At 36.5% G+C, this 21797-nt stretch overlaps 1 protein-coding gene across 1 annotated transcript in view; it reads left to right on the top strand.

Annotated features, from left to right (window-relative positions):
- The window catches only part of PDE8B (phosphodiesterase 8B), a 278793-nt gene that overhangs the window by 243935 nt on the left and 13061 nt on the right, over positions 1-21797 (top strand). The window contains exons 13-19 of the mRNA XM_051991842.1: positions 325-401; positions 3434-3598; positions 5082-5127; positions 6848-6983; positions 8000-8198; positions 16007-16224; positions 20591-20723. Of these exons, the coding sequence (XP_051847802.1) occupies positions 325-401; positions 3434-3598; positions 5082-5127; positions 6848-6983; positions 8000-8198; positions 16007-16224; positions 20591-20723 (974 nt within the window). The remainder of the gene's footprint in view (positions 1-324; positions 402-3433; positions 3599-5081; positions 5128-6847; positions 6984-7999; positions 8199-16006; positions 16225-20590; positions 20724-21797) is intronic.

The following is a 21797-nucleotide window of genomic DNA, read 5'->3' as shown; positions in this document are numbered from 1 at the left end:
TCCTCAGTGGATATGTGTGATATGAGAATATCACATGTCATTCTACCCCTGTCATCCATTCTGCATAAATCTAGTCCTGTCTGACTGGGCCAATGCAGATGATGGCCAGGTTTCTGATCATTCTGGGACAAGTGAACCCAATCCTTTTTTGAAGAGCAGTGTGGTGGTCCCCCAGAAGGCAAAGCGGGGCTTGCAACCATGCTCACGGGGACCTCATCAGCAATAGTTCTGACCTGAAGCTTCCAGCTGGCCTCCATCTCCAAAATTTAGACTGTGTCCTTCAGAGTGCTCTTGTTCTAAGGCATACATATCTTGTCTCCACAGCACCAAGTCTGCAGAATCGCCGTTACCCGTCTATGGCAAGGATCCACTCCATGACCATTGAAGCTCCGATCACAAAGGTAAAGAGTGATGGCTATTCCTGGTCTTTAATCACAAGCAATTGTCTATCATGTCTATCTATGTGTATGTATGTCTAAGGTAGGAAACATCAGTACGTATGAATAGAGAATGAACTTTGGAGTCAGAAAAATCTGGAATAAAGTCCTGGTTCTGATAAATATTGGCTGTGTGTATTGGGCAAGTCACCTAATCTTTACTTACCTCTGAAGAATTTTTAGTCTTTCTTCTGTAAGGATAGTGCCAATTTTCATTATTAGAGGGCTACTTTACCAGGAGATCCCTAGACCAGTGAAATCATAGATTTGGTCCCAAAAAATCCTAAAAATCCTGAGGGAGTACTTATCTTTTCCTATTGATATTGAACTTTTTAAATATACAGCCTAAAAGCATTTAGAAATATCAATCAGACAGCCAACAGGTATTTATTAAATTCCCACTCCATTGCCAGGTACTAATGCTATGGGATACATAGAAAGACAAAAACATAGTCTCTGTCCCCAAGGCAAACAAAATATATATATATATATATATATGTAAACATAGTCTCTGTCCCCAAGGCAAATATATATATATATATATATGATAAATGGGAGATAATTTTAGAGGAATAGAAGAATGGTGGAGGGGAGGGGGCAACAAAGATCTCTTGCAGAAGGTGGGATGGGAGCTGAGTCTTGAAGGAAGCCAGGAGGCAGAGGGAAGAAAAGAAAGCATTCCACTCATAAGGGACAGCTGGTTTAAAAGGCCTTGAGTAGAAGTATCATATGCACACACTTCTCATAGCATGTAAATTCCTATTTTGTGGCAGGACACCACAGGGCTGGGCCTGGCTCTGTCTCCTGGAAGGGGATGGCAGGGGCAGCAGCGCAGGTACATCTTATTGTTGAGGTCCTCCATTCCAAGGGGAAAGGGGGTGTCCCAGGTACGGAAGCCATGGAACCTTGGAAGGGGTGGATCCACAGAGAATCCAGAGCAGAGGGAGGAGAGGTCCACAGAATATTAACAGAGAACTGGCTGTATAAGAACAGCAAGGACAACAGTGGTGCTGAATTATGGAGTACTTGAAGGGGAATAAAATATTAGAAAATTCAAAAAGTAGGAAAAGACAAATAAAGGATTTTCTAGTTGATTCTGAAGGTAATAGGGATCAATGGGAACTTGAGGAAAGGGCAAGATGGTCAGAAATACGTGTGCTTTTGGAAAATCATTGGGTAAATGATGATCTGGAATGGGAAGAGATATAAGTGAAGATGTTTTCAGTCTTCCTATGGAAAAGGATCTGTACAGCAGGGTGGTAGCCATGTCAAAGGAAAGAAGAACATGTATATAAAAGATGTAAAAGCAAAAATAGAACTGGGCAAGAAATTGGATATATGGGGTGAGAGTGAGCAAGGAGCTAAAGATGACATCTGGGTGGTGGAAGGAAGCGGTATCCTTGACAATGAGAGAAGTTCAAAAGAGGAAAAAGTTTTGGGGGAAAGATAATAAGTTCAGTTTTAGACATGTTCAGTTTAAGATATATATATGTATATATATATATATATATATATATATATATATATATATATGGAACATCAGTTCGAGACATCCATTTAATAGGTAGAGATGCTAAAGATCAAGATAGGGTAGAATAAATAGATTTGGGAATCATCAGACTCTTTTTTTTTTCGTCAAAGTATGAGACAAAGTTGTTAACTGAAAAGATGGAGAAAAGGATACTGTGGTAAGTTTGAGGAAGAATGAAAATGTTTGGAATGGCCACTGTGGTCAGTGGTCAGCTAGGAAGAATTAAAATGTTTTTGTTGCAATGAGGGCCTTGTTGAAATTATGTAACACAAATTTGTAGTGGATCCAATCGTCACAGTTTTGTGAATTTTTTTTTTCCAGTATCTGAACAGGACAGAAAGTATCAGATGGTGGGAGCCATCCAAGTCTGAGGTTGGCAAGACATATGTGACTGGAGAATAAGGAGGCTCAGGGTAGAAGATAGTGGAGAGGTAAACTGTTCACCAGAGAGTCTAGATGGAGAGTAGAATGAGTGGAGGAGTGATAACTGAGAAGTGAGGAATTAGAGGTCATGATGAGGATGAAGAATAGAGTTAGAGGTTGTAAGGTAAATAGATAGAAAGCTAGAATGGTGAGATAAAAGAATTTTTTAGTTTCTGAATGTGGAAATGGAATGACAGCAGATCAAGGTTATGTCTGTCTATATTGTATAACTAAGGTGGAGGGAAGAATTGGCATGGGAAGTGAGTAGAATGAGGAGCTGGGAAGTTAAGAAATATTATATATATACTGAAGTGTCATAGTATGAAGGCAGGAGTTGGAGTGAAAGCAAAGTTCAGTGACCCAGACCTTGGACTCATTGAAAGAGAGTATCTTGGGAGTCAGTAGGTAGCTACCAGAATCTTGATTGGGTTATAAATATGGATTGAATAAACTTCAAAGGAAGAAAAAGTACTAAGTACTATTGGTAGAAGGAGTCTGGAAGTGACCATGGTGAGCAAGGAGTAAGGACCTTTCTATGAGGATCAGTGAGTTTAGGGGTATGAGTGAAAATGGAACTGGTACTGAAAGAGATGGCCAAAGATAATCAAGGTAGTCATCAGGTTGGAGCCAGTGAGTGACAGAAAATGGAAGGAGAGGGGAAAAGGAAAAGGTTTAAACTGAAAGCAAGATTGGAGGGTTAGCTCTGGAGTAGTACATTGAGGATGGTGGGTTAAGGTTGAAGAGGATGGATGTAAGGGAGCAGATTTAGAATGGGACTTATATCATGACAACTGGGGATTCAGGTATGGAAAAGAATATGATCAAGTGTTAAGATGTTAACCACTGAAAAACAAATTGAGGCAGAAAGGTGATCTTTTTTTGTTTGTTTTTAGGCCCAGGAGTCAATGTACAAAAACTTCAGGGAAATATTCACTTTTGTACTACATAATCAACTCATATTCTCTCTCTCTCTCTCTCTCTCTCTCTCTCTCTCTCTCTCTCTCTCTCTCTCTCTCTCTCTCTCTCTCTCTCCCCTATCCAGGTCATTAACATAATCAATGCTGCCCAGGAGAATAGCCCAGTAACTGTAGCAGAAGCCTTGGATAGAGTTTTGGAAATTTTACGGACCACAGAACTCTACTCTCCTCAGCTGGGCACTAAAGACGAAGATCCCCATACTAGCGATCTAGTTGGAGGACTGATGTCTGTGAGTAATATGGAAAAAATCACACTTTTGAAGAAAAAAAAAAAACAAATAAACTTCACTAAGGCAAACTTTGTCAGAAAACAAATCACCGGCTTCTGGTGCCATTTGCAAACTGTGCGGCACTGTAAATATCTTGAGAATTGTTACCATTATTATGGGCAGCTAGTGCTGTAATGGACAGAACGCTGGTCCCAGAATCAAGACCTTAGTTCAAATAGTCCTCAGACACTTGTTAGCTGTGTGACCCTGATCCTGTTTCCTCAGCTGTACAACGAAGATAACAACATCTATCTTGCAGGATTGTTTTGAGGATCAAATGAGATAACATTTGTTAAAAATGCTTTGCATAATGATTGGCACATAGTAGGTGCCTTATAAATGCTTATTTTTTCCCCTTTCCCGTTATATAGAAATGCTTATTGATCTTTCTGCTATGATTGCTGCCACTATTTTTGTTATTATATAGCAGTATGGTGGCAATGATGACGTATACATGGCGAAGACAGTGATTTTATTGAGGACATGTATGACTGGTTAATGATGTGGGCTGGTTATGTTATTACATAACAATTTTTTTATTAGAAAATGAATGTGGCAGCTAGGTGACAGAAAACAGAGCACTGGCCCTGGAGTCAGGAGGACCTGAAAATCTGGTCTTGTACATTCCTAACTGTGTGACTCTGGGCAAGTCATTTCACCCCAACTGCCTAACAAAGAAAAGAAAAGAACATAAATAAAAAATAAGAATCATGCTTCAGTTGTGATTCAAGATTTACAAAGCTTTGTAGTAAGAATCTAAGAGCAAACAACAGAGGGGCAGCTCAAATAGTACACCAGAATCTGCCAAAATGGAGGAGGAGAGTTGGGCAGGAAAGTAAGAGACATTCAGAGTATTAGATAAAGGAACTTTGGAGGATTTATGGATAACTATAAACAAAAGTAAGAGATAACGAGATGGTATGTAGGACTTTCATACTTTTAATGGTTAAAATTAAGGCATTTTTTGATTGCATGGTCATCTTGATTTCATTTATTTTCAATTAATTTCTTCAGGTTAATAGGCCAGAGGCAATAGACCAGGGGTCCTCAACCCTTTTAAACAGGGGGCCAGTTCACTGTCCCTCAGACTGTTGGAGGTCCGGACTATAGTAAAAACAAAAACTTTGTTTTGTGGGCCTTAAATAAAGAAACTTCATAGCCCTGGGTGAGGGGGATAGATGTCCTCAGCTGCTGCATCTGGCCTGCGGGCCAGTTTGAGGACCCCTGCAATAAACCATACTGTGACTATTGTCCCAATTCAGTTCTGACACTTTTATTTGAAAGTTCCTTATTCCTTGCTATTCTCAGACACCAAAGAGCATCTTTTCTGGTGCTCTAGCTTGGAGTGTTAAGGGAAGAAAGGAGACCTAGAAGAAAAATGACATGTAATAAAAATATTTGGTCAGTAAATTCCTGCTACTTACAACATCTTCATTTATTCCAGGATGGCTTGAGAAGGTTGTCAGGGAATGAGTACGTGTTTTCCAAGAGTAAGTTTTCATATAACTTGTGCCTCATTTTACTTGATATTTCCAAATTCTTTTAGGTCATGTGCTAATCCACTATATGCGACTTATTTTGTCTTATTTTGTATTTGTATTTGTATTGATTTATCTAACAGAGAAAGATGAATTGATCCTTTCTAGTTAATTGTCATGGAAGATGCATGTGCCATCAATAATTTTTAAACTCCTGCAGATATTTTTCAGGTGCTTTGGTATTTTCCCATGAGTCCCAATAACATTTAGTTTATGTAAAAAGTCTGATATTTCCACCTTTCATCTGATTAGGAAAGAAGAGGTTTTTTTCAGTTTTCAGTTTATTATAGATCAATTAGTCAGAGTCCTACTTTTTTAAATGAATAAATTAGAATGACTTTTTACTTCAATGATCCACAATCCATTCATCCCACTTGAGCATGTATATGAACCATCTCTCTCTGTCCTTGGTTTGTAACTGGGTTTTCTAATTAAAATCATTGATCAGAAAAATGTCAAAATTACAAGTCTAAGAAAGAACAAATTTCTATTTTGTTATATGGATTTAATAAGTCAGCTAGGTTGACCTATATGCTCTAAATATCTCAGCTTAATAATATAGGAGTTCCTGAAATTAAAATTTCCTACTTTAGGGATCCTGAAGAGGCCTTTAAAAAAAAAATTAGGGATGATAAAAATGAGAGAAAATACTCTAAGAACCTTCTATCAGATTCTAAATCCATAATGAATATCCCTTCTTTTCATTTTTCCCCCTCTATTTCTACTCAAGGTCATGATTCTTGTTCATCTTTAAATTAGACTGTTATAGAAAAGTTTTACTAAATTTCTCTGGCTCTAGTCTTTCTTCTTTCTAACACATCCTCCACAGCTGCCCAAGTGATTTTCCTAAAGCATCAATATGACCATATCATTCCCCTACTCAAAAAAACTTGAGTGGAAGTTGCCTCTGGAATAAAATACTTCCTTGATAGGCATTTCATGCCTTTCACAATCTGGCTTCAATTCTCTTTCTAGACTAATTTCTCATCGTTACTCTTCATTATGTTTCCAGCCAAATTGACTTATTCGCTTTTTCCCATATGTGCTATCTCCCATACCTGAAGGTCTGAACAGCTAGGTGATGTAGGACATAGTGTATCGGGTCAGGAGACAAGAAAACTGAATTCTATTGGGTTTGAGACACTTCCTGGCTGTATGACCCTGGGCGAATCACTAATTTCTGTTTGTAAATGGACTAGAAAGAGAAATGACAAATCATTCCAATATATTTACCAAGAAAATCCCAAATGGGATCATAAAAAGTCAGACATGACTGAAATGACAGAACAACATACCTGTAAACACTAATTTCTTCCAAGACTTAGTTCAAGTTCTACTTCCTACAGGGACCTCTATTGACCTTTGGTGCTCATGCTCAATTTTCTTGCCTCTTTTCAAAAATCACTTTACATAAATATATATACATAATGTGTGTGTATTTATATATTTATGTATAAATATATGTGTGTGTATAGATATATACACACACATATAAATGGAAGAGTAATGTTTTATATATATATAAAACATTACCCTTCTAGATATATTTTTTCCCTCCCATCACCTCTCCCCCTTTCAGATGTAAATTCCCAGCACCCAGCTTAGTGTTAGTCGTGATGGGTAGTAGATGTTTAATATGTGTTTGCTGAATTCACTTAAATTGTTTTTGCAGATATGCACCATAGCCACAGTCATCTCTCACTGCCAATCACGATCAATGATGTTCCGCCCTGTATTGCACAATTACTGGATAATGAAGAAAGCTGGGACTTCAACATCTTTGAATTAGAAGCTGTCACACATAAAAGGTACTGAGCTCCTTTGGGCACATGTCGGGGCAAGGGCTGGAGGTCCTTTAAATTTGGGGGTTCAAGAGGTGAAGTCTAGCCTCAGTGCCTTTGCCTTTTCAGCAGAGAATGAGGGGAGACATAAAATGAGCGTAGAGACTTTGTCATTGAGCATGACCCTTTGTGGAGAAATAACCCTCAGGGAGCATGCATGGGATAAGGTTGAATGGAACTCAAGAATGAAGTAATATGGCTAAAAGTCATTCCAAGATCTCCTAGGATAACTTATTATTGCTGGTGTATCAGGAATGTACCAGGCAGGTATAAATATCAAGCTCCAAATTTGTTAAAGCAACAAATGACTTAACTGAATTTATGGGCTCAAGGAGCAAGAAAATAGGTTTTGATTTGAATAGGATGGCCTCCATGTGGTCCCTTCTGAAAGCCAAGGGAAGGGTGAGATTACCTCTGCAGATAATTCCGTAGCCCAAGGATCCTGTGAAAGGGATATTCCTCTCCAAAAAGTGCTGGACGGGGGCTCATAGGCATTTTGTAAAAGCCACTGAAAAATAATTTTGGGATCCTGGTAACTCTAAATCATGCGGGATCTTAGATCGGTCATTCCCTTTTGTTCGGGAACACTTGTGATGTACAGATTGGGGGGGAACAAGGAGAGAAATCCAAAAACTTGCCATTTGTCACAGTTATTTAAGCTTCTGATGAACGGCAGATAACCTAATAGTGTTTTGAGTTGGTTGTCATAATGCATCTGTTCAGGAATCAGAACTGGATTTAAGGAAGGACTGCCAAAAAGTTCTTTTTACTTTCCAAAGATGCTTTTCACCTCCTGGACATATGAAATTAGGCAATGACTTGGGGTAGGTGGGGCTGTTGGAGAAATAGAAAAATTTCTTTGTCCCTCTCTTATCAGTAAAAAGACAAAAACAAACAAACAAAAACAAACAAACAAACAAAAGAGCTTGGCAAGAAATGAAATGAATCAGAATTTTTTTTTTTTAAATATCTAACTTCTCCAGACCTTTGGTTTACCTGGGGTTAAAAGTCTTTGCCCGCTTTGGAGTCTGTGAGTTTTTGAACTGTTCGGAAGCCACTCTCCGGGCCTGGCTGCAGGTGATTGAAGCCAATTACCACTCATCCAACTCCTACCACAACTCCACCCATGCTGCAGATGTCCTGCATGCTACGGCATTTTTCCTTGGAAAAGAAAGAGTTAAGGTAAAATTTTCTTAGACTGATCTCCATGGTTACACTTGGACATTTTGTGTGTATATGTGTATGCAAATGTTTGTATGTGTATACATACAAAAAAATATACACATACACCCATACTCTATCTTAGTTATATCTGAGAGAAACTATTTTACTATCAGTGGGAATTTAAATCTGTTTCATTTTGCTAACAATTTACTAAATTAGCCACTTGTGCATATATAAGTAGGGGGAAGGGAATAAGTATTTATTTATGCCTATTGTGTCCCAGGCACTATGCTAAGTGTTCTTTTAAGAATAATAAAGAGTGAAATAAGTAGAATCAAGAGAATGTTGTATAGAATAATAGCAATATTGTTTTAAGAACAACTTTGAGTGACTAAGTCATCTTAACTATTATAAATACCCATTAACTGGAAAGGACTTAAGAAGGAAGACACAATCTGAATCTAGAGAAAGAACTTGATAAATAGAAGTATATATAGAATGATTTATAAATATACATACATATATGTATATATATTTATGTCTAATGGTAACCATCCATAAGGTGAAGGGGACAAGGGAGGGAAAAAAATTTACATTATAACTTTATTATTTATTTAAAAGGAAGAATAAGGTATACATAATAGATTTGTAGTTTCATGTACAATCTTCTTTTTCAAAATTATACTATGTTATAGAAATGCTTGTTTTATTTCATAAATTAGAAATAAATAAAAATGTTAAAAAGTAAAATACATACACTAAAAAATATTTGATTTGATCCTTACAAAAACTCTGCATGGTAGGTACTATTATTATTCCCCTTTTACAACTAGTAAACTGAAGCAAAGAGAAGTTAAATAACAATTATTAACAGTTAGTATGAAATTGCCCATTTATGTATATATTATTTTGTTACATTATATTGTGATATATCATTATATAGTATGGTATAGTATATTATGTTCTGTTATATTATCATATGATGTATTATGTTATTTTATATGTCTGTCAGACTTACAGATTCACCACTTCCCCCAAAAAAAAACTATCCTGCCCTCATTTTTTTACCATTCATAGATTTTTACAAACCTATAACACTTATGGCCCTAACAACTGCTTATGAACCCAGATTATCCTCATAGATTCTGTTGGTCTGTCTTTCTTACATGTTTTTCTCTTATCTCTGTTCCTTTCTTCCTTTGTTCCCCATGGTGGATTATAACCATGTAGTGCTCAATACAGGGTTTAACTGATTTTTTTTTTTCTCAGAAACTCAATTGGTTTTTGCTTGCAAAAGTTGATGCAAAGTCAGATTTCTTTCTTTCACACATGCATAAATTAATCCATAAATTTAATCAGATATGGTATTGGTGTTGGGGGACCAAGCCAAATTATAAAATATGTTTGGTTTCAGGAGAAATAATTTCAGTTCAATTTAATTAGCAAGTATTTATTTTTTAAAAAACTACTTTGAACTAGGCACTATGGTGTATTAAGTGAATCAACCAATCTTTATTAAGCTCCTACTATATTAGGTGTTGGAGATACAAATACCAAAAAAATGAAACAATGCCTACTTGAAAGAGGAGATAAGTCTTTATCTATAATTGCATCTATATCTATATCTGTACATCAAAAATAGAAAGTGAATAAATCCAAATATATACAAAGAAATTAAACAAGGGGAAATGAATCAAGGAAAACTTCCTACAGAAGATGGTATGTGAGCTGTATGGTATTGTTTGGGTCCTGATTGACTCAGATTGAATGTAAATAGTTATTTCTGCTTTGGCCGGAAACCCAAAAAGTTTTCCCTTCTTCTATTTATTTAGTTAGGTTTTTTTTTTTTGTTTTTGTTTTTTAATTAGGTGAAATTTTGCTTCAAGTGCATCCTAGTGTTAATCACTGAATGGGTGTAGCCCCAGTCAAATTGAGAACTGTTGAAGACTTTAGCTTAAGAAGGTCAAGGTATCCCACTTCTGGAATTGTCTGGGTCTGATAGGTAGACTTAGAGCCGGACAATAGGAGATGGCCCAAAGGTGGGCTCACCAGTCAGACTAAAGGATCAGGAAAGCTGTTTAAATTTTGAATGTTTAGGTTTATGAAGGTCACCTGTCTCACCTTCCCCTCCAGAGCCATCTGGGTCCAGTGGCCAGACATAGATCAGGAGGAATGGAGATGGCCCTGGATGCAGAGGGAGCCCCTGCTGGTCCTAGAATGTGGATTCCATTCTTATCCAAAGACTATAGCAGTACCCTAGACTAAGATTTCAGACAGTAGAGATTGTAGCCAAGTACCTATTGGTCACTAGGAATGGTTTCTGGTTCTTTTAAAAAACATAGCAGCATCTTTGGCCAGGATTTCAGTTGAGCTTCAAGCTAGAGATCACAGCCAACATCGGAGCGAGGTGTCCCGCCCAGGACTTGGCCCAGAAAAGCCTCATTTTTCTGCCAAGAGCATCACAAAGACATCAGTAACAACATATGGAGAGACAGGGAGGTTGCCCTCAGGACAGAGCACTGACTCTAGTGTCAGGAAGACTTGGGTTCAAATACGGCTTGAGACACTTAGTAGCAATGTGTTTGGACAAGACACCTAAACACTGCCTTCCTCAGTTATGGGAACAATAATGGCAAGAACTCTTCAGAATTATTGTGAGAATCAGATGAGATATTTTTCTTCCTTCCTTCCCTGAAGGCCCCGGAGGTATATTTTACCTTGGCCATTTATATTCCTTCTCTGTGTATATCTCCATTTGTGAACTCCAAGTACATTCACTCTTCTCAGTATCACAGTATGTCTTTGTAGAAAAGAGTCCTTCAGATTTATGGGAGAGAGATTTTGCTCTTAGTTGTTGCCAGTTGTTTTTATTATGCAACTTCAATAAATGCTTTTGACTTGAACTATTTTTTTTCCTCTGGCTGAGCAGAGAGGAGATAAACATATTGACGGGGGCTCATGAGGTAAAGTTTTGAGAGTACAGAGACAGAAAGGGAAAAATTAAACAGGTCACACATTGCCAGATGGAAATGGAATGAAGTTCCTGATCTATTAAGGATAGCTAATGGCTGCATTACTAGCCTTTGAGAAATAATTTAGATGTGCCTTATTCTAAGCAAAGCCACACTAGGAAAATCTAGATTTACAAACTAGATAAATGAGAGTGGGAAAGAAGAGAGGGGAATACATAACTGTTTGCTTTATGAAAAATTCAATAAGAAACACTCTTTTAACTTATCTATGCATTTCAAGGGCATATACAATTTCCAAAAAATATAATTTACAAATAATTTTAAGAGAACACATCTGTGACATAAAGTAAATTATACCTGTGCTTTCAAAGAAATTCAAAATCTCTGACAAGCTATGACCGTAATACATTAGGATGTAGAGCTGGAAAGCCCATTGAGGATAAGGACTATCTTTTTCCTCATTTTGTATCCCTGGCACTTAACACAATGCCTAACACATAGTAGGTGCTTAATAATCTTTTTGATTATTATGATTTATTAGAAATCATATATTTTAACTCTCTCATTTGATAGATGAGGAAATTAGACCTAGAAAAATGAGAAGACCTTCTCAAAGTTATGCAACCAGGTTTCTTATATCCTGGCCAAGATCTTTATTCCATATTGTTCTACCCTTTTGTCTTCTCCATGATCATGCCTCTGAAGCCATGAGAAATAATTACACTGGTCTCCTTCAACATTTAACAGAGAGACACTCAGAAAACTCCTTTCTGAGTCCTACCTGGAAGCTTAGAACCATTTAAGCCTCCCACCTTCCTGGTTTGAGAATAAAATTCAAACATTTTCATCAGTCATTGAATTTGACAATTAATAAGGATTTATCAAATGTCTTTTATGTGCCAGGTACCATGTTAGGAGCTAGAGATATAAAAGTTAAATACTGCCTGCCCCTCATGGAATTTACATATGCATTCCTTACCATAATTTATCAACCAACAAGAATTTACAAGCCAGTTCTTCCTTGTTGACTTCTGCCACCCCCGTGCAAAACAAAGGAACACAGCAGCTTATACATTTATAAAAATAACTGTTCAATTTTAAAGTTTTGGGGGTTTTTTTGTTTGTTTTTAGTTTTGTCTTACTAAGTGATAAAAAAAATAGCTATTTATATATAAACAAGTGATTGGTTATCTGAAAAATCTATTTTTAAGGTTAAGACTTGCCAGCTTTCTCTCAGTGTGATCAAAATCCATTTCCTACTTTTAAAAAAGAAAAGGAACAAGAGCTGTAACCCTTGAACCAGCTCTGCCCCTTCCTTGAGGCTTTCTACATCAAGAGGGCATGCATTGGATGAATTCACTTAGAGGTTTAAGAGTTTTCTCCCTCATGTTCCCTCCCTTCCCCCTCCAGAGCTCCAAGAATGGCTTTTTACACACTAAAGATGCTGGTGAAATAATCCTGCCTTTCTGCCCTTCCTCCTACCCATTGCTTACGAGCAAATGTGTCAGAGTGAATGCTGAGGACCAGCTGGGCATTATTATTTCTGGAGCAACCAGCTTGGTGTTTAACTTTACCAAAGTTCTACTTAATTGTGTTTCTTGTTTATTGTCTAATAAAGAAAAAACAATGGACCTTGTCAGTGTACTCTGGCTTCCCAACTGAGTTATCCAAGTCAGTTTTGTTGAGAACTAGATTGATCCTAACTGCCAAGAAGGAATGAGCATATTGTGGGAGCTCCCCTGGCACCTCATTTAGGTGTGCTGGCATCCTTAGTAGGCTGACATCAGCATGGCCCTGGAAGGATTAGTCTTGATGTTCTCAGATCAGCCATTGGTGTTCCATAGGTATAACCTGGATATCAGGCAGCTCTCTGCTAAATAAGATGTGAAATGGGCCAGTTAGTTATATCCTTGCCCCCCCCCCCATTCGAGAATAAATGATGGGAGTGGAAGTTGGATGAATACGTGATCAGAGACTTTCCTTTTGAGGTCTCAGTTGAACAAGAGTTGACCTCTGCATTTCAATCCAGCTTTGAAATTCTAGGATTCTAGGATTCTAAGTATCTGATATTCTTCTGTAGAGGGTTTTGGTCTCTCAAGTTGCTATTTCTGTTGAGACCTACTAATCACTTCTACATTGCCAGGATTAGAAATAAATATCATTTATTTTGGTATTTCAATGGGTCTCTGATCTTATTAGTGTAATTCCACTAATGCAGATCATAATCCCTCTCTTTCTTCTCAAATTCTGTGATGATTGTCCACGTCAATAAGTCACACATTCATCAATCACTTATTAAGTGCCTATGAAGTACCCAGTACTGTCCTAAATGTTGGAGGTACAAATATAAAAATGACATAGTTCCTATCTTCAAGGGGCTTATACTCTGGTAGTGTTGACAGTATTTGTAAATAAAACTACATATCAAAACCATACACAATGCATTATTCACATTTGTGTTCTATATCTCCATTGTGCTACAATGACCATATTTTATATAATTTTAACTTTGAATTCCAATATATATGATCACTGTGGAAGTTTCATAATTTTCACTAATCAGGGCTTAACTGTATAAACAAAGTAAATAAAAGATAAGGATGTATGAGAGATAAAGTAAGGGGGAGGAGAGTTGCTAGCAACTGAGAAAATCAAGAAATGCCTCATCCAATAGGTAACACTTGAGCAGAACTTTTAAGGAAACTAACTGAATGCTAAAATGTGGAGGTGGGGAGAGAGTGATTTCAGGCATGGGAAGTATCTCACACCTGCAAACTCACTGAGACAGGAGATGATAGAATGTTTTATGTGAAGAGCAACCAATGAACTAGTGTGGAATATAGTAAGTTGAACCTAGAAAGGTAGGTTGGGAAAAGATTGTTAAGAGAAAAATAATAAGGGAGGGGAGGAGAGAGAGAGAGAGACAGAGAGACAGAGACAGAGAAAAAAGAAGAAGAGGAGGATGAGGAAGAAAAGAAGAAGAGGAGGAGGAGGAGGAGGAGCAAGAAACAAAAATGAAAGAAAGGGAGGAAGGGAAAAGAAGGGAGGAAGGAAGGAAAGGAGGGAAGGATGGATGAAAGAAAGGCGAGAAGAAGGTAAGAAGGAGAAAGAAACAAAAATGAAAAGGAGAAGGAAGGGAGGGAGGGATGAAGGAAAGAGGAGGAGGGAGAAAAAAAGGAAAGAAAAGAAAAAAGGAAAGAAATAAAGAAGAGAAAGAAGAAAGGAAAGAAGGAAGGAAGGAAGACAGAAAAGAAGGGAAGAAAGATGGAAGAAAAGAAAGAAAGAAAAAAGGAGGAAGGAAGGAAGGCAACTAGATGGTACTGTGGATAGAGTACCAGCCCTGGATAGCCTCAAATACCACTGAAGTTGATTGATTAGGGGAGTGACATGATTCCACCTGTGCTTCAGGACTAACCCTTTGGCTGCTCTTTGGATAACGGAAGAAGGAAGAGGAGAAATGGGAAAGACATAAGAGATAAAAAAGTCTATCAATAAGATTTGTCAACTGTTGGATAGAAAGGACAGTGAGGAATTGAGGCTGGCTCTAAGATTGCAAAATGGCACCGCAAAAGGAGGCAGTGGCCGTTCTAGAAATGCCGTTCCTCTAAAGCCTCTGTAGATATTCCTCCCAATTTGATGGAGATCTTCCTCTATTTTTTTTTTAACTTAGTTTCTGAAACAAGGAAATCAGACCAGATCTAACAGCCAGCATGAAAAGTATTACAACATTCCAGCTTCTGCCAGGATAATGAGACTGCCCTGCTGAAGCAAACACCATGATTTCTGTGGTGTTGTTTTGTTATTTGTGATTGCTATTGTTTAACTGAGTCGTACTGGTAAAGTGGTCTGCATATACAGTTGTTATTCCTCAGCCAAAGAGAAATTTAAATAGAGTGAACGTTCAATCTTGCTTTCTGGGGGAAGAGCAGAACGAATGTGACTTTTGGAAGAAACGGAGCAACATAGATGGCTATCTCACAGGAGATTGCGTTCCCAATTATGATTTATGTTTCCTAAACATATAGTGGATAAGTAATGGGAACAAGCTTTAGGCTCATGCAAGGTACTCACAGGATTTGCTTATGCATTCATTCAGCAAATACAAAGAGCTCATTGTCTAGAACTTTTTCCACTCATGACCCATTTTTACCCCAAAATTTTTCACATGATCCCAGATATAAAGGTATATAAAATCAACATACAAATTCTAACATTTATTGATAATAAGTTATAAATAAATTTATTTTAAAACAATTCTTTGGTATATGTATAACTTTACCATTTATTAAAAGCAAAAGCAAATTTGCATGCCAATGAGATGGATGTACTTGCTTATTTTTACATAAAGAATTAAATCTTGGCAGAATATTTGCTACTTTTTACTGTTGACAAATTTTTTGCAACCTCTACATTCAGTTACAAGATATATCATTTTTAAAAACTTTGCTCTAGAACATAACAGGTAACCCAGAAATTTAAACTTTTTCTTTTAAATAATCCACAGTACTGATTATCTGCATTTAGGTCATACTTAACTAGACCTAAACTTACATCATAGATTTGGGAGATAGTTTTAGTGAGTAAAGGGATCAGAAAATCCAGATTCAAACTTATTGGTTGTGTGATCTTAGGCAAATTATTTAACCCTGCTAGACCTGTATCCTTATTTATAAATATAAGGGATTACATTTAGATGACTTTCTACATTCTCTTCCAATTCATAATCTTATGAAGATCTCTGTTTCCCATAGGAAAAAAGATGACAATTAATATCAACATGTCTAACTCTGTGCTCTCTGCCTCTGGGGATAGGCTTTGTGCTTTGATGAATCATACACTGTTTCTTACCCCCAGGGAAGCCTGGATCACCTGGATGAAGTGGCTGCATTGATAGCAGCTACTGTCCACGATGTGGATCATCCCGGACGGACCAACTCTTTCCTGTGCAATGCAGGCAGTGAGCTAGCTGTGCTCTATAATGACACAGCTGTCTTGGAGAGTCATCACACTGCCCTGGCTTTCCAACTCACAGCTAAGGACAACAAATGCAATATTTTCAAGAACATTGACAGGTTTGTTGCATCTGGGTTTTGGGGTGTTTGAAGTTTGTGTAAACTATAGACAATTCATCTAAATCAAAATCACTCCCTCCTGTTCCCTTGAAAAGGATCAGTATGAAGATAGCATGATTAATATGGAAATATGTTTTTCACAACTACACATATATAACCTATATCAAATTGCTTGTCCTCTTAATGAGGAAAGAGGGGAAGGAGAAAGAAAATTTGGAATTCAAAAAAAAGAATGTTAAAAATTATTTTTACATGTAATTGGGGAAAAATATTAAATTCAAAAAAGAAACAGAAAAAAAGTGTGAAAATAATATTGGTGATGGTGATTATCACCATCATTTCTATGATTATGCTTATAGAATTTTTATTTTAAATTTTCTTCTTTATTATTATGAAGTTGATAAATACTAACTTTAAAAAAGAGAGGATTGTAACCAAAAATATTATTTGCAGTTTTACTATATATTAATATAATAACTCTTATACTGTCCTGCATATCATTGTCTTTTTCTGTTTCTGAACTTTTTTCTGTTCTCTTCTATATATTTTTAAATATTTCATTCACATTCTTTTTGTTTGTTTATTATGGAATTGCTGTCACTATCCCCTTTTCTCTACTAAAGTTCTTAAAATAAATGGTCTTCCTCATAATAAGTACAGTCAAGAAAAACAAATCCATATATTAGCCACATCTGAAAATATATCTCTGTATCTCTGGATCAAAGGACATATGGACCATCTAGTCCAAACTATAACATGAATTCCTACAGCATCTCTGAGGGGGTAGTTGTTGACCATCCTCTTAAGATATTATTTTTAATAGTTCTAAATTGTTAGGAAGTTCCTTCTTATATAAAGCCAAAATCTGTCTTCTTGGCACTTCCACTCACTGGTTCTATTTCTGACCCCTGGTTCCAAGAATAAATTTAATCCCTTCTTCACGCAGCAGTTTTTTATCAGTAATCATGTCTAGGCTAAATATCTCCAAGTCTTCTTGGACCTCCTGGCCTATTCTTCATATAATAAGAATTTACAAGCTCTTTGTAAACTATAAAATGCTATCAGATGTGAACGATTTTAAATTTTTTATATATTTTTGATCCTTCCAAAAAATTTTTAAAAAAACTCTGACTGATAAAGAAGAGATATTATCACTCCCATTTTTCAGAAGACAGAGTTGAATTCTGGGTCACTTTTAAGGCTTACATAGTTACACAGCAAGTTAATAGCATAATTAGGATTAGTATCCAGATCTCTAAACTACTTAGCCCAGTGGTCTTCCCAAGAGAATAAGTCACCATTCTGATCACAGCCTTAATATTATTGGTGTCACATATCCCAGACAGAGTTAAAAGTAATTGATGTCTCAAGATTACTGCTCTTAGATGCAGTAGTCCTTCTAATCTTTCTGTATTTAGATTATAGGATCATATCTCAAAATATAATATGTTGGTTTTGCCTCTAATTTTATAGATTCTCCATAAATCATAATTTTTCCATACATTCAGTGTTCAATTTTTCCAACTCGGCTTGATATCCTTTGTTGAAATCGCCTAATCAATCAGTCAACAGCATTTATTAAGTCCCTACAATGTGCCAACAATTCTATAAAGTGCTGGGGATAGATACAAAGGCAAAAATGAAACAACCCTGCCTTTAAGAAGCTTACATTCTTTTTTTTTTAATAGCTTTTTATTTACAAGTTATATGCATAGGAAATTTTGCAGCATTGACAATTGCCAACCCTTTTGTTCCAATTTTTCCCTGACCAATACATGTTAAATATATTAGAGTATAAATTAAATACAAAATAAGTTTATATGTCCAAACCATTATTTTGCTGTACAAAAAGAATCAGACTCCGAAATATTGTACAGTTAGCCTGTGAAGGAAATCAAAAATGCAGGCGGGCAAAAATATAGGGATTGGGAATTTGATGTAATGGTTCTTAGTCATCTCCCAGAGTTCTTTCGCTGGGTGTAGCTGGTTCAGTTCATTACTGCTCCATTAGAACTGATTTGATTCATCTCATTGCTGAAGATGGCCAGGTCCATCAGAATTGATCATCATATAGTATTGTTGAAGTATATAATAGATCTCTTGGTCTTGCTCGTTTCACTCAGTATCAGTTCATGTAAGTCTCTCCAGGCCTTTCTGAAATCATCCTGTTGATTGTTTCTTACCGAACAATAATATTCCATAATATTCATATACCACAATTTATTCAGCCATTCTCCAATTGATGGGCATTCACTCAGTTTCCAGTTTCTGGCCACTACAAAGAGGGCAGCCACAAACATTCTTGCACATACAGGTCCCTTTCCCTTCTTTAAAATCTCTTTGGGATATAAGTAACACTGCTGGGTCAAAGGGGATGCACAGTTTGATAACTTTTTGAGCATAGTTCCAAATTGCTTTCCAGAATGGTTGAATGTATTCACAATTCCACCAGTATTAGTGTCCCTCTTTTCCCGCATCCCCTCCAACATTCTGTATTATCTTTCCCTGTCATTCTAGTCAATCTGACAGGTGTGTAGTAGTATCTCAGAGATGTCTTAATTTGCATTTATCTGATTAATAATGACTTGGAACATCTTTTCATATGGCTAGATATAGTAAGAAGCTTACATCCTATAAGGGAAAGATAATGTGTTCACAAAAAAATTTATTTTAAAAAAAGCATATGCAAAATATATACAGAATACATATAATTATTTTGATGAGATTGGTACTAGAAGCTAGGGGAATGAGGGAAGGCCTCATGGGAGAGGTGGTATTTGAATTGACTTCTAAAGGAAATGTCAGATTCTAAGATAAGAGTCATATTATGGACTTGAATGGAAAAATTCTTGACATAATCATAGATGAAAATTTATCCCCCATTCCTCAAGAGACTACTCCAATATAGTTTTCCACTGAACATTCCTCTTAGATCTTGCTCTGGAAGATCTTGGTATTGTTTTGCTGTTTAGTAATAATAAGAGAACAGAATTTTGGCTCTTTTATAGCTCAATTTATAATACGATGATTTTTGTCTCTGGCAAATGTCTTCACAATTTATAATCTTCCCATAAACTTGGGGATTGATTTCTTCCAACGTTGGCTTAGCTCCATTCTTTAATATCAATACATGTAACATTATAACTAATGTAGCTTGTGATTATTATTTATGATTATAATAGATAATAATGAAGATTTCTAAACTTTCAGAACATCTTTTTCACATACCCTTTGATATAGGGCATGTTACCTGATACTTGAAAATTTATCTAAGTTAATCTAAAATGCCTTTACCTCTTTTTTCCTCCCCTGAATACCAGCATAACAAGAGATCATGATGATTCTTGGTGTGATCCCTTAACTAATATTATATACTATCATATACCTTCTTGCATGAGGAGGGGAAGGGAATAGGGAAAAATGTCACCTTCTCCTCCAACCTTACTGTGGTTTTATGTGGGAATGAAAAATGACAAGGCTGGAAACTTACACCGAAAAAAAAAAATAATACCATCAGATTTTCCAGTTCTCTCTTAATGATAAGGAGTAACAAACCACTGCTTCTTTGTGATTTGAATTCTAATTATAAGACTCACCTTCAACACTTTTGTTTTCATTTAACTTTTTATAAATTTCCAGTTACATGCAAAAGCTTTTTACATTGGTTTTTAAAACTTTGAGTTCCAGACTCATTCTTTCTCTCCCATTGAGAAAACATGTGTGAAGTTATGCAAAACATTTTCATAAGTCATGTAGCAAAAGAAAATACAGATCTCCCCTCTTAAATAAAATCCCTCAAGAAAAATAAAAATTTAAAAGTATGTTTCAATCTGTATTCATACATAATCAGATATATTTGTCTGGATATGCAGAACATTTTTCATCATGAGTCCTTCAGAGTAATCTTATATCATTACTTTGCTGAGAATAGCATAGTCATTCACAGCTGATCATCCCACAATATTCTATTACTTTGTACTCATTACATTTCATTTCAGTTGATTTCATGGAGGACTTTTCAGGTTTTTCTGAGAGCATCTTGTTCATCATTTCCCACAATACAATAATATTCCATCCTAATTACATACCACAGTTTATTCAGTCATTCCCCAATAATGAGCATCCTTTCAATTTCTAATTCTTTGCTTTGAGAAAAGAGCTGCTATAAATGTTTTTTGTACATATAGATCCTTTTCCTTTTTTTAATCTCTTTTTCACTTTAAATTCTTAGCCTGAAAAAAAAAGGACCACTTTTTTTTTCAAGGATCTGCATAATAGGAAGTTGGGTACTGGGGGTGGGGAGGGAGTGCAAGCTGGCCAAATTCTGGAAATGATATAAATATGCTTCTATTTCTTGATTCTTCAGGACCCACTATCGAACACTACGCCAAGCAATCATCGACATGGTTTTGGCAACAGAAATGACAAAGCACTTTGAGCACGTGAACAAATTCGTGAATAGCATCAACAAACCCATGGCTGAGGAAACCAACTCCCATGTAAGAGAGGACAGAATGTGTCCTTCTACCCAAATTATCTAAACATAATTTCTCTCCCTCTGTTGATCATGGTGATTAATGTTTTAGGGCCTCATCTGAAAAGTGGGACTAAAGGTAGGGAAGAATGGACAATATTGTGTCCTTAAATTCTTCAGAGATCCTGGGGGAAAAAACCTTGAGGTAAATTAATTGACTGCAAAAAGTAGATTGATCTGTAGCAGGAGAGTGATGAGGAAGCGGAAAGAGAGAAGCAGGAGTAACATATAGCTTCTTAATTTAGCTTGGCCCTGAAAGCCATTGTTTCTATTTTTAAAAAACATCACTGGCCTTTGTGACTCTGTTGGGAGACGTTAAGATTAAGGAGTGCTTTATAGAACTACACTTGAGCTGATTCACATCACACTGAGCCAGACAAGTGAATGCCCAAAGATCTTAATTGAATCTAGAGCATGTGTGTTTAAAAGCACAGCATTAATAATGTGGGTGCTTAAAAACCAAAGTATTCTGTAATTGCTTGATTAAACAAACATATTTGCTCCTGTTTGCCAGGGCACCAGAAGGCATTCTTCATATTGGGCTTTAGTTTGCATTAAAAGACATCCAATTATTTCTATTGTTCCCCAGATTTTTACTTTATCCATTTACGGCAGATGCAATAACTAGTTGTAAATGAAGATTCCAGTGAAAACCATGCAGAAGAGTGTCCATTTGTTTTCTCTGTTGTTATCCTGGTGGGCCAGGCAGCTGGGCTTCTTCCCTTCTCCCTTATTTGGAGCCTAAAGGATTTCTTGGTACAATAAAATGAAGTGCAAACATGGGATGGAATGTTTCTCATCAATCTTCCCATTATCAGGAAGGAGACCCTCTGAAAAATCCCTGCATTGAAGCCAAGAAGACATGACTTCTGCCCCATAGCAGTTAAAAAAAGCTTTCTACTCATTTTTAACTTTAAGCAATAACTGGAGAAATGAATGGACCACATCCTTGGGCCAGGATGTGACTGGGTACCCAGCTGGCACCAATGACAGTAGAGAAATTGTCCCATTTTACAGCTTTATTAGTGCACCCATGAAC

Source organism: Antechinus flavipes, chromosome 1 (assembly GCF_016432865.1).
Source record: "Antechinus flavipes isolate AdamAnt ecotype Samford, QLD, Australia chromosome 1, AdamAnt_v2, whole genome shotgun sequence".
NCBI lineage: Eukaryota > Metazoa > Chordata > Mammalia > Dasyuromorphia > Dasyuridae > Antechinus > Antechinus flavipes.
The sequence above is the reverse complement of the archived record's forward strand: the minus strand, read 5'-3'. Positions and strand labels throughout refer to the sequence as shown.